General features: G+C 49.9%; 5 protein-coding genes across 5 annotated transcripts; 3 read left to right on the top strand and 2 right to left on the bottom strand.

The window, feature by feature from the left end:
• The first annotated feature begins 139 nt into the window (after positions 1-139).
• Positions 140-1,861, top strand: SEPMUDRAFT_150166 (uncharacterized protein). Its single transcript, XM_016905995.1, has one exon. The coding sequence runs from the start codon at positions 706-708 to the stop codon at positions 1,630-1,632; it is 927 nt and encodes a 308-aa protein (XP_016759285.1). The 5' UTR covers positions 140-705; the 3' UTR covers positions 1,633-1,861.
• Positions 1,862-3,153: 1,292 nt separating this feature from the next.
• Positions 3,154-4,600, top strand: SEPMUDRAFT_118465 (uncharacterized protein; the record flags this gene model as incomplete). Its single annotated transcript, XM_016901431.1, has 3 exons — positions 3,154-3,306; positions 3,670-4,420; positions 4,557-4,600. 3 exons carry the CDS (start codon positions 3,154-3,156, stop codon positions 4,598-4,600), a joined length of 948 nt encoding a protein of 315 aa, XP_016759284.1.
• A 69-nt stretch (positions 4,601-4,669) lies between these two features.
• SEPMUDRAFT_150165 (hexose carrier protein) lies at positions 4,670-6,672 on the bottom strand. The gene is made up of 3 exons (XM_016905994.1): positions 6,198-6,672; positions 5,076-6,053; positions 4,670-5,002 (listed from the first exon to the last, which is right to left on the bottom strand). Exons 1-3 carry the CDS (start codon positions 6,488-6,490, stop codon positions 4,723-4,725), a joined length of 1,551 nt encoding a protein of 516 aa, XP_016759283.1. The 5' UTR covers positions 6,491-6,672; the 3' UTR covers positions 4,670-4,722.
• A 1,127-nt stretch (positions 6,673-7,799) lies between these two features.
• Positions 7,800-9,436, bottom strand: SEPMUDRAFT_88455 (kinase-like protein; the record flags this gene model as incomplete). Its single annotated transcript, XM_016910475.1, has 2 exons — positions 7,800-8,406; positions 8,495-9,436. 2 exons carry the CDS (start codon positions 9,434-9,436, stop codon positions 7,972-7,974), a joined length of 1,377 nt encoding a protein of 458 aa, XP_016759282.1. The 3' UTR covers positions 7,800-7,971.
• Positions 9,437-9,595: 159 nt separating this feature from the next.
• Positions 9,596-11,301, top strand: SEPMUDRAFT_164721 (DUF185-domain-containing protein; the record flags this gene model as incomplete). The annotated part of the gene is made up of 3 exons (XM_016908130.1): positions 9,596-9,754; positions 9,811-10,080; positions 10,135-11,301. 3 exons carry the CDS (start codon positions 9,596-9,598, stop codon positions 11,299-11,301), a joined length of 1,596 nt encoding a protein of 531 aa, XP_016759281.1.
• Between the last annotated feature and the right edge of the window lie 786 nt (positions 11,302-12,087).

Genomic DNA, 12,087 nt, shown 5'->3' with positions numbered 1-12,087 from the left:
GCTCCCAGGATGCATGCTCCTATTTCTAGCACTACCTGACCTTAGTACCTTACCTTATCCCATCTTGTTGTTGTCTGCCATTAGCCGCCGACCTGACCTGATCTGACCTGACCCGTTTGTGCCATACAGAGCCGATGTTGTGAGCATTCCATGATCCATCAATTGCTTAAATATCACCACCACCACCACCACCACCACGAGTACACTCTGCTGTGCCCACTGTCCACCAGCTGACATGGCCCTCAAGCACCCTTCGACTCCTCATCTTCTCGCCCGTCACGATGCAGTCGGCGTCACCATTTCGAGACCCGAATACGACAGCCTGGTAAGTCTCCCATCTCGCCACCTATCCGGGACCCACGGCATCTGGCATCTCGTTAATCGTCTGGACAGCTGCGCGACTCGCGGGAATTCCAACTACTCAAGAACGCGCTGTTCAGTGGAGGCATCACGCCCGACACACTTGCTCTGCTTATCGCTGGCACCGCTCAAGCCGCACAGAAGGAGTGCAACTCCACTGTGAATGCCTGGGCAGACGACTTCGACGACTCGTCGCCGACGACCTTGCAGCCCGCACCGCCGCCACTCCACCATTATGGAACATGCAGCTCCATTCCCTGGAAATCCGGCGTGTCTGTTCCTACTTTCAGTCTCGCACCTGGCAACGCCGTTTGCCACAATGAAGCACGCTCGCCCATCCAGCCCATGACGCACCGCACCTTCAACAATGCGTCTGGTCCTCAACGTCTCGCTAGTTATGGCGCGCATCCGTCTTGTTACATGGAAGACGCCTGTGTGGACGAAGCCGATAGCCTGTTGGATGAGGGTCCCGACGTGGAGGAAACAGATGCCAAGACCGGCCAGATTCTGCGAACGCTGTACTTCACCGGCTTCAATAGCCGGACCACCTATCGTGATTTGTGCTCCGTCATCAAGGGCGGCAAGTTACTCAGCATATCTATGCGCTCAGAGAAGAGCGCGACAGTGACCTTTCTCGACGCGGCCGCAGACTACCTGGCATGGGCCAAACGAAACGACGTCTATTTGAATGGGAGGCGCGTCGAGGTTCGCTGGGCTGAGCGTCAGTACAAGCTCAACGGGCACATTCAAAACAAAATCGACAGTGGAGCCACTCGCAATCTTCTGATCCGTAACGCAGTGGAAAAGGGCTTCACTGAGACCCAGATCCGGGATGACATGGAGCACATCCACAACCTTGTCGTGATCGAAGTCCGATTCATCGGTGGCAGTGCATATGTGTATACCAACTCGATCCCTAATGCTCTGTTCGCGAGGACGTGTATGATGAGCCGAACGACCTACCGAGGCTGCAAGATCTCCTTCTTCCCTGATGAGTGCGATCAGCCACTGCCAGCTCGTGCCGTGGCGCCCAAGGCGATGCCGATGGAGTCAGCCAGCAGAAAGGCGCCTCCACTTGCAAATCGCTTCGATATGCTGAATCTCGATGGCACGAGCTCTGTGTCCGGCAGCAGTGACGAAGAGCATCGCACGCCCGAGCAATCGTCGTTGCCAGACGACGAGGAGGAGGATGAGGATGAGGAGGATGCCATCGGCTACACCTCACGCCATGGCGTCAGCCTTCATTTTCTGGACTCTGACAGCACAACGTGAGACTCACCTAAGCTCTCCTCTCGGGGCTTCAATTCCCATGGTTGGTGGAGAAGCTACCATGTTGACAGTCGTACAGTCGTGACACGACTTTTTAGTTTCGCACGAGCGCGCACATGGAGTCTACAAGCTGGTAGAATGCATTTTAGAGCGGCGCACAGGGATTCACGGGTTTGGAAGTTGGTATAGCAGACGGGCGTTGTTGGTGGACAGTAAGTATGCTAGAGATACCCCATTAGCGTGAACAGATTTGGTACTTTGATGACGCACAATACTGCTCGAAAAGGGACATTGAGTGTGATTACGACTCTTCCTGTATGAGGGTCTCTTCTTTTTCGTATCCTCTTTGCGTCCTTGTGGAATGCCGACCCTCTGAGAACCATGATCGATGCTTGTGATGCGCGGTGCTGGCTCCAAGAGTACCTAAGGTAGGTGACCATGAGCAATGACTGACAACAGATCTGAACATGCCACGCGATAGTCTGGACCAGCGGTAGGGAGGTACACTATTGCGGAGATGTTGTTGTCAGAAGAAAGCAATCAAAAGTGTTAAGTTACAATGTATAGTCTGTGCGAAAACATAGTGGATATGAGTTACAGTATGATGAACCCGGAAAATTGGATTTTGGGGAATAAGAATTCCTGCCAAGTTTTTTCAAATCTCCCTACCTCCACCTTATTACATGGAAGTTGTAGAACACGTTACACAGGTATATACGTGTAGGAGGTAGGATTATCCCGTTTTGTCCACTTTTTATATTTCCGAGAAACTGGAGTCTGGAAGTTGACAAGTTGACAAGGATATTCTTCTCATTGATGATTGCTCTTTCTGTGTTGATGGATGACTTTCTCTCTTTGCTGATAGAGGACTTTTCATTTTTTCTTTGCCGCATTGATTTGCAGAGAATAATATTTTGGGTTAATTGATTATTATCTAGGAACAGTACCTAGGTAACGTTGATTGATTGTTTGCTTTCCTTTCCCTAACTTCTCTTCCTCATTCCACGTGATATCTAAATTATTAAATTTTCTGTCATTTAGAGGTAAGGTACAGGTAATTGAATATCTGGGAGGTTTATCCTTGTTGAAGAAACCAAGTCTTAATAAGACTCTGATGAGGTACATTTCCTTCCTTTTCCCCGTTTTTTTTGTTTGCTTTTGATAGAGCCAAGTTATATCCTAGCAAGCACTTCCAGGTTGGAAAGGATACGGACATACGGTACGCCGGGTAGGGTACTTTTACTTGGATCTTTCTATACATGTAGCCTGTAGGTGGCCTTTTTGTTTGTTTTTTGTTTGTTTTTTGGGGAGATGCCTTGATTTAAGCTACCTACCTACCTTACCTACCTTACCTACCTGAGGTAAACGAATAATCTCGAAGTTGAAGTCGGAATTCGAAGTTGATGTTGATGTTTATGATTAATTAGTAAAGTAAAAGAAGCGAAGCAAAGCGAAGCAAAGAAACGCAAAGCAAGTCAACAAGAAAAAGACGAACAAAAACAAGAAAAAAGAGCAAGAAACAAGATGGCAACCACCACCGCCGTTTCCCGTTTCCACGAACACTTTTCCATTCGCAGTACTCGCAGCACCATCACCATCAACAGCGAAATCTCTTCTCCTTCTTCTTCTCCTTCTCCTTCTCCTTCATCGGACGACATCTTCAAAGCTCCTTCTCTCGTCAGTGTGATTCGGAATAAGGGACGATCACGACGGCGAGGACAGAGAGGAGGAGGAGGAGGAGGAATAGGAGGGATTTCTCGGAGTGGTAGTAGTAGTAGTGGTAGTAGTGGTGGGCATGATGGTGATGGGAATCATCATCATCATCATGACAGGAATAGGAATAGGAATCATGGCGAACGCAAAAAAGGTCGGAATCGAAGGTTATTGTTGTTATCTGGTGGTGGAGCAGGGGGAGCGGAGACTGGAAGGGGAGAAAAAGGAGCTACTCGATTAAGACCGACTTCGACTCTGAATTGCAATGGATTGGTTTTTCGAAATACGAAATTCGTGCCTCCGACGACGACGACGACGATCACGAAGAATGCTGCCGAGTATGAAGAGGACCATCATCATCAGCAGCAGCAGCAGCAGAACAATACCAAATCTCCAACCACCACAGGATTAGGTTTCTTACCATTTGCCGCCGTGATGAAAAAAGCTGCTTCTAGAGGACCACTGGACTGGAAAAAGAAATCTAATAACAAAGATGTGCAGATCACTGACTCGCCTTCTTCTTTCCCCAAGAACCTCCATCATCTGGAAACACCCAGTTTGGGAGCCTCTTCATTGGGAATTTCTTGTCTCCCTGACACAATTTTTGAGGTTGGGGATTCGGATTCTGATGATTTTGAGGGTTCTTCGGTGGCGACGTGGGATTATCCTATTCCTGTTGATGAAGTGGGGATGGGACATGATCATGATGAGGAGGGCTGGAGGGGTGGGGAAGTTGGAGGCAATGATGGGAATTGGGAGAGGGTGATTGTGATTGAAGAGGCGGTGGGGGGAGAAAGAGAAGATGAAGAAGAAGGTGGTGGTTGGGATGATGAGAGGAGGAATCGAGAGTATCAGGGGACGAGATTGAGTGATGTTGTGGAGGTGACGGAGTTGAGTGAGATTTTGGGTGTGCCCGCGCCAATGCCGATGCTGGGAGCAGGAGCAGGGGGAAGTGGAAGTGGAAGTGAAATGGTTGTTAGGGATTGGTCTTCTTCTTCTGGGGAGAGTGAAAGTGAAGGTGAGGAGGAGGAAGGGGTGGAAGGAGGAGGAGAGGATGAAGTGAAGAGATCGGATATGGGTACGTGGAAGGAAGTCTGAGCAGATGATGGAGAAGATGAACTTGGATGTCTTGAATATATCAGTCAGTAACTTTCTCTTCTTTATGCGGTGGCGCTGGATTTCAAGACCTTTTCTCTCTCGCTAACATCTCCCAGATGAGCGCAAGACTATGTCAGAAGTCCTTATTTTCATAAGTTGAAACAGCAATAACGTCGTCAAATATCCCACTTCCAGAATATCAATTCCATTCTCCAAGACATACTCTCACATCATTACTACCAGCAGCAAATTTGGCCTTTCCCAAAGATACCTAAGCTACCCTTACTCATGCTTCATATTAATCACCTCCGTCTCAAGCGCCTGCTCAACCCCTTCCACATCGAGAACCTGTTTCCCCGTTCGAATCTGCTCAACATCAGGCACATCCGAGTGTTTATGGCCTTCAAAAATGGCATCAATTTCCTCCAGAGTTCTGCCTTTCGTTTCCACCCAGTACACCGCAATTAGAGCGATGACGATGATGTCCCATGAGCCGTTGATCATGTACATTCTCCAACCGATATTATCCAGCCCGATTGGCATGACGAAGACGAGAATGAGTCTGTGCATTTTATTTTTTGGTTAGTCTGCCAGCCCAGATCGGCTTGGGGAGAGAGAGAGGGAAGACTACTTACGCGAGCGCGTTGAGCATAAACGAGGAGAAAGCTGTGCCGTTTGCTCGAATGGCGTAGTTCATGACTTCGGTGGGGTAGAGGTACAAAAGGGGTGTCCAGGCAATAGAGTAGAACCCCTGAAAGAGGAACATGACTGCCACGTTACCATAGACCAAACTGGTGGAAGCCCCATCGGGATCGTCGGCGTAGATTTTGGCTAAACCGCCAATGATGAAGAGGCAGATGACTAGCAAGCCATAGCTGAGCAGCGCCGTAGGTTTTCTGCCCCAGCTGGCGCAGAAAAATGTTCCGAGCAGAGCACATCCGAGACACCATACGTTGAGAACGACGTTGGCTTTGAGCTGATCCAAGGAGTCCGTGACTCCCGCGGTGTCGAGTTCGGCTCCCAGGTAGTAAGATGCAATAATATTTCCTGCAATACAGGAAAAGGGCCCCGCGGACATTCCCACCAGCAATCTCTTGCGAGACACGGGATCTTTGACAATCTGCTTGGTAGTCAAAGACCTTTCCTTCTCAAACTTGAGCGTATCAATAATTTCCTTGTACACGGCCAACACCACCGGATCCGAAAGATCTCCATCCGCATTCGTCTGCGCAATACAAATTCGCGCTTCTTCGGGATATCCCTGATATACCAACCATCGAGGACTTTCCGGCACAAAGGGTAAAATCAAAATACACAAGCCCGAGAAAATCCCTTGAAAAAGCGACGGTGCTCGCCATGCCCACGTGGACTCCCATGTCCCTGTGCCCAGAGTCACTCCGGCGGCGATGAGTGCTCCGACGTAGTAGAAGTCGTTGAGAATCCCTACGCCCCATGCGCGATGTTTGGATGCGTATGTTTCGTTGAGATATACTGCTGCTGCTACGCCCGAGATGGCGGAGCCGAAGCCTAGAATTATTCGAGCGATTACGAACATGGCGATGTTTTGGGCTGCGGTTTGGAGGAGGATTCCTATGAGTGTGACTAGAGAGCCCCTGAGTTGAAGGGTGGATTTGATACGAAGTTAGCGGCTGATTCAATCAACAAACAACGTAACACAAAAGTTGGTTGCCACCACCACCACCACCACCACCATCTTTTTGCGCATTTTGCTTCTCCGTTTATATTCATCAACTCACCAAAAAATCGCCGGCCGTCTACCCAAACGATCCGCAATAACTCCCGCGACCAACGGACCAATAAAGCCTCCAATAAAAACTGAAGCGGTATTAAGTCCCGTCGTGGCGGAATTGAGCTTGAAATAATCCGTATAGCTGGGCAAGATGTTCAGGCCGTTGAGCATTGATCCATCGTAGCCTCCTGTCGTGGATTGTACGACTGAGCAGAGAATGAGTAGGGTCGAGAGTGTCGCTGTGGATTCTGCTGGTACCCATGCCGGCAGCCATGTTCCCGTGAAGGCTTTGCGTAGCATGGCTTTGGGGGAGCGAGGGGATGTCGTGGTTGTTGGAGGAGGATCACCGTCGTCGTCGTCTTCGTCGCCGACCAATCTGGAGCGCGTATAGATGGATATTAATCAGGGTGGTAAGTAAGGTAAGAAAAAAAGGCAGCAGTGCAACCCCAAAACCAGCAAACAGTCCGTCAGTTAATTATCCAGATTGTTGGGTTCGGGTTAAAAAATAAAAAGGTGATGCGGTGCACTGCTGCTATCTTCACCCTATTGTACCTCTCTCTCTTCGGTACATGCAAGTTACTTTTTTACCCCTACGCCCCCTCCCCGCCCGCGCGTGGACTTTATCGTTCTGCTATCATCGCGTTGCAACTTTGCAAAATAAAACCATATCAGACGATACCACCGAATTTAAGGTTTTCTTTTTGCTATCTGTTGCATTGTACCCTGTGTGGTTACCTTGTGATACTACGCCGAGTTACAGGGGAGAAAGGAGATATCTTTTTCTTTTTTGTGCTGCTTCTTTTTGGTTCTTCTTCTTCTGCTTCTTCTTCTTCTTCTTCTTCTTCTTTGTAGGAGTAGCAGAAGCTTTAATCAAAACTTCAATGAAAACTTCAAATTTAAAAATTCATTCATTGCATCTCTGCACTTTGTACGACTCTTGGGCGCCGCCGCCCGCCCGGCCGCCGACTTTTTGATTTAGCCAGCAAGCAAGCAGATGCTGAACATGTCGTGTCGTCCCGGGCCGAGAGTGTTGAATATCATTTAGCCATTGCACCGGGATGAAGATTGTCGCTAGCTGTGAGTGTATGTATTTGGTTGGGGCGCGAGTCAGTTTTGAGCCTTTGGAAAAGAATTGCTTGCAGAATTACATGCATGCGAAAAAGGAAGAAGAAGAAGACGTTGGGTTGGTTGTAGGAGGTAGAATAGAAGACTTTCTCCCTCTCGTTGCCAAGTAGAACTTGTCTTTGCACTAGTTACATCAGGTAGTTCTAGTTCTCTAGTTCTCTAATTCTTATCCGATGCCAATACAAAAGCTTGATACCTTTATTGTCATTTCAAAACCTCGCTATAATGGGCCTTCTGATTAAACAATTCAACAACATGCCTACAGATGCTGTTGTCCCAAAAAAAAAGAAGAGGATTTATTGTGAATGGATGGTCGAAGACAACCAAGAGGAGCAGGTAGCAACATGCTTGTGATAATCTAGTTCTACGACGCAGCTCGATTCTGAACACTGCATCGCAAGTCGTGTAAGTAAGTACTTGCATGATGGCTGACTTGCGTCGTTGTGGGTTCGAGGAAAAGATGTTTCTTCTCAAGTTTATGTCACGAGGTTTATGAAAGCCAATGGTGTAGCGACCACCAGCGGCGAGACGTAAAGTGTCATTTGAGGACTGGTACGTATCAAGCTCCTGAGGTGCATCTGTCGACTATTGCAATTCAAGGGCTCGCTGCATGCTCTATGCTCATGCAATATGTGACTCCCGAGCAGCAATCTGCTTTATGCCACTCTCAGCTGGAACCCACCACCCCTCTCTTCATTGTCCCTCCCCTTGAAAATGGAGCTAAAGTCAACTTCACCACCCAACCCAGGTGCAGCACCACGCATTGGGGCAACTGGACTGGCACGTCTTCTTCTCTTTTCTTGTCCCGCTTTGCTAGGAAACGTGGGAAACATCGCAGTGGGCTTCGGCCGCGGGTTCTCTGCAAAATAGGGGTGCTCTAGCATCTCCTTCGCGCTCGGTCTCTTCTCTGGATTGAGTGACAGCAGACTGTTCATGAGGCCCACGCCAGCATTTGTGAGCGTCGGGAATCTGGATCGTACAATCGAGCCCTGAACCTGTCGTGCGGTTGGAAAACGAAGTGTTCGTGCGTTCGGGAGGCGCTTGAAACCCGGCCAAGTTTCCTCGGTGGGTATGCCGCAGAGTTCGAAGATCTATTGGAGTAAAGTCAATGACAGAGTACGGGCTTGGTATCTGTTTCTTTCCAGTCTCCCCTTCTTGGAGACTGGGTGCTTGACTCACCTTACTGAGCTGTTCCACCTCATTCTTGCCTGATAGCAATGGCTGTCGTGTGAGTAACTCGCCAAAGATGCAGCCAAGACTCCACATATCGACCGCGGAGTCGTAGGTTGTAGTGCCGAGGAGCAGTTCGGGTGAGCGATACCAGAGTGTCACGACGAGTTGTGTGAGGTTATTCGGCGCTGGGTTGCCCACGAAGCGTGCCATGCCAAAATCTGCGAGTTTGATCTCCCCACGATTGTTCAAAAGAATGTTGCTGGTTTTGAGATCTCGGTGCAGGATCCAATGAGTGTGTAGAAAGTCGACAGCGCTCCCCAGCTGTAGCATGAGTGTCTTCGTCTCGGATGGCAGAAACGGCTCTTCCATCTCCTCCTGCAGCGTCTTGAGGTCATGCTCTAGGAAATCCATGACCAGGTACACGTCTGCCGCGCTCTCACCCTGCCCGTTCACTACTTCTCGTAGGTTCACAATATGCCGATGCTTCGAGGCCTGGAGGGTCTGAATTTCTCGCAGCGCAGTGACTGGAAAGCCTCCGTCTCTGACCGGATCCATCTTGAGCTTCTTGATAGCCACAATCTCGCCAGTTGCCTCTTCTCTTGCGCGTGACACGAAGCCATAACTGCCCTCCTCGATGTGGTTCAGGCGGTCGAAGCGCTCAATCGATCGCGTCGGCTGCCACGTCGGAGCATTGAAGCGCAACAACTTGCGTTCTTGAGGCACCTCAGCTGCCTTCTCAGCACCATCCTCAGACAGTCTCCGTCTTTTTGTTGGTCTGCCCGAGTCGTCTTCGGCATGTCCATTTGCCTTCGCTGCGGCCGCCTTCTGTGCTTCTTCTGCCCGGCGCTGTTTCTCGGCCTTTAACCGCTTCTTCTTCTCCTCCTTTTCTGCCTTTCTGCGTGCATCCTCTGCAGCGTCCTCTTCGGTGTCAGCCCAGCGTGAAGCCATAATCTCGAAGTTTGTGATGGGGAGTCCTCGGAGGTGTTGCGGAGAAAGTAATGTGTTGCTTGCTTGGGCTTGATTCAAAAGTTAAACATGTCATCGACATCAATTATCACCTCCTTCACTCACTATGCTATCTCGATAGGACTCTCGCCGGAAGCGACCATGAGGAGCAGCCTATCACGTACAGCATGGCAGTTGGGTCAGAACGCCTGCAGAATCAGAACTCGACCTTGCCGAGTCGCCGGCGCAAGATGGAGCTCATCAGAAAGCGGCCATAAATGGTCTACACCTCTAGCCAAGCAGTTGGCCGAAGCAATCATAGTACGGCAGCAGTAGATGGAGACATCGAAGCAAAGGCAAAGGCTAAGAGATGGTAGACGACTGGCCCGATACCCGTGGCATCATACATGCGCCAGGTCCTCACTTCAGATTTGGGAGGCTATTATACCGGAGCACTCTCTGGCGACCGAGACCAGTTCGGCACCAAAGGCGACTTCGTGACATCTCCCGAGATCAGTCAGATATTCGGAGAGCTCATTGGCGTCTGGGTGGTGGCAGAATGGATGGCTCAAGGGAAGAAGAGCGAAGGCGTATACCTCATGGAGATTGGGCCCGGCAGAGGAACACTCATGTCTGATATGCTGCGGGTGCGTTACTACAGATGACACTATCTGCCCTCACTCGCGCTGACATAGTGAAAGACCATTCGAAATTTCCCTCCTTTGGCCAAAGCAATCGAAGCGGTATATCTGATTGAAGCCAGCGAAACTCTACGGCTGGCACAACACAAGCTACTCTGCGGCGACAACCCAATGACAGAGACCAAACTAGGATGGGAAAGTGTCAGCAAGCATTCCTCCGAAATCAAGGTTGTCTGGACCGAAGACCACAAGTTCGTGCCACGACATGCGAGCAAGACGCCCTTCATCATTGCTCATGAGTTCTTCGATGCACTTCCGATCCATGTCTTCCAATCTACGCATATCCAGCCAGATCAAGCTAAAACGATTCAAACTCCCACTGGACCTATTCAGAATAGATCAAGGACTCAAGAATCCCAACAATGGCGGGAACTAATGGTGTCTGCTAAGCCGCCACACAGGTTGAAGGAAGGCGAGCCCGAGTTCGAGCTCTCGACTTCGAGGACGGCCACAGCACATTCGATGTACTTACCAGAGACCTCGCCACGATACAAGGCATTGAAGACCACAGACGGATCTACGATCGAAGTGTCGCCAGATTCACAATCGTATGCACGAGACATGGCAGTACGGATAGGAGGTTCAAACCCAGATGAGATAGCCGCCTACGCAAAGCGAAAGGCCCCCATACCTGGCAGATCCACAGCATCAACGCCGGAGATTCCAATCTCAAGGCCCTCGCCTTCTGGTGCAGCACTCATTATTGACTACGGCCCACCAGACCACATCCCAATCAACTCCCTTCGCGGCATTCGCGCTCACAAACTGGTTTCACCCTTCGATCGACCCGGCGAGACAGACGTCAGCGCAGACGTGGATTTTCTCGCTCTGGCCGAAACAGCCATCAATTCATCTCCCGGCACCGAGGTTCACGGTCCTGTCAGTCAGGCGAACTTCTTAAACGCCATGGGTATACAGGAAAGAGCAGCGCAGCTGGTGAAGAAGGCGCTTGATGATGAACGAGCGGGAAGGGGTGGTGGAAAGGATAAGAGCGAACTCACCGAGATTGTCAAGAGAGTGGAGTCTGGGTGGCGAAGGTTAGTTGATACCAGCCCGCAGGGCATGGGGCGTTTGTATCATGTCATGGCCATTGTGCCATATTCGCCACCGAAAGAAGGGCAGCCGAGACGGAGGCCTGTAGGTTTTGGAGGAGATATACCTGCATAGGCCCCTTCATCGACTGGCTGGCTTGCAAGGTGTGCTTGCATGAAAATATCAGGCTTACCACTTAGAAACTACTCTGTGGCTGACAGTATCCTTTTGCGAGGCTGGTTGGCCCTCCTTTCTCTGCATCTATCCTCGCTCGAGAAACTTTTACGCACAAATCCCAACGGAAACATCGCCCAAGGTAAAAGAGCGAGCCCGGTATGAGAGACATTCGCGGCCCTGTGCGTAAAATCGACGACAACCTTGATCCTGCCTCGGCAACAGCGCTGCTTCTGTAAAGCTGACTTCGATAACCCTGCCTAGGATAGCAAAACTCTACAAGCGTTCTGCAATCTACCCGCTCGATTGCAAAAAAGCCGCGTATAGAATGGCGGTCCATCTGCTCGAGAATTTCAATTCCATGCTGAAAACGAGCCCGCGAAATTGAACATAAGGTAAATGCGCAATCTTGACGATAGGTAGACAGTGGCTTGTGATGTGAGTGAGCATCGTATACTTCCATCCACGTCGTAATCGATTCAAGGTCGACCTGGCGATCGATTTTCCCGCCATTCGAAGAACAGGGGGCTACTGGCCTGCATATGTGACCCTGTAGAGAGGGAAAACGGTCAAGATTGGGATATTGCAGAGGAGTTTTCTTAGTAGAGCTGATAGATTTCTGCTTTTTGAGATCTACGAAGCAAGTGTACAATTTCTTCGTTATCCTCGTTGAATGAGTGAGACCTGAGTGAGTCAGCGGCCGGGTAGATGAAAAGGAATTGTTATTGATGAAGGAAACTGGCGACA

Source organism: Sphaerulina musiva (assembly GCF_000320565.1).
Source record: "Sphaerulina musiva SO2202 unplaced genomic scaffold SEPMUscaffold_7, whole genome shotgun sequence".
Classification (NCBI taxonomy): domain Eukaryota; kingdom Fungi; phylum Ascomycota; class Dothideomycetes; order Mycosphaerellales; family Mycosphaerellaceae; genus Sphaerulina; species Sphaerulina musiva.
The sequence above is the reverse complement of the archived record's forward strand: the minus strand, read 5'-3'. Positions and strand labels throughout refer to the sequence as shown.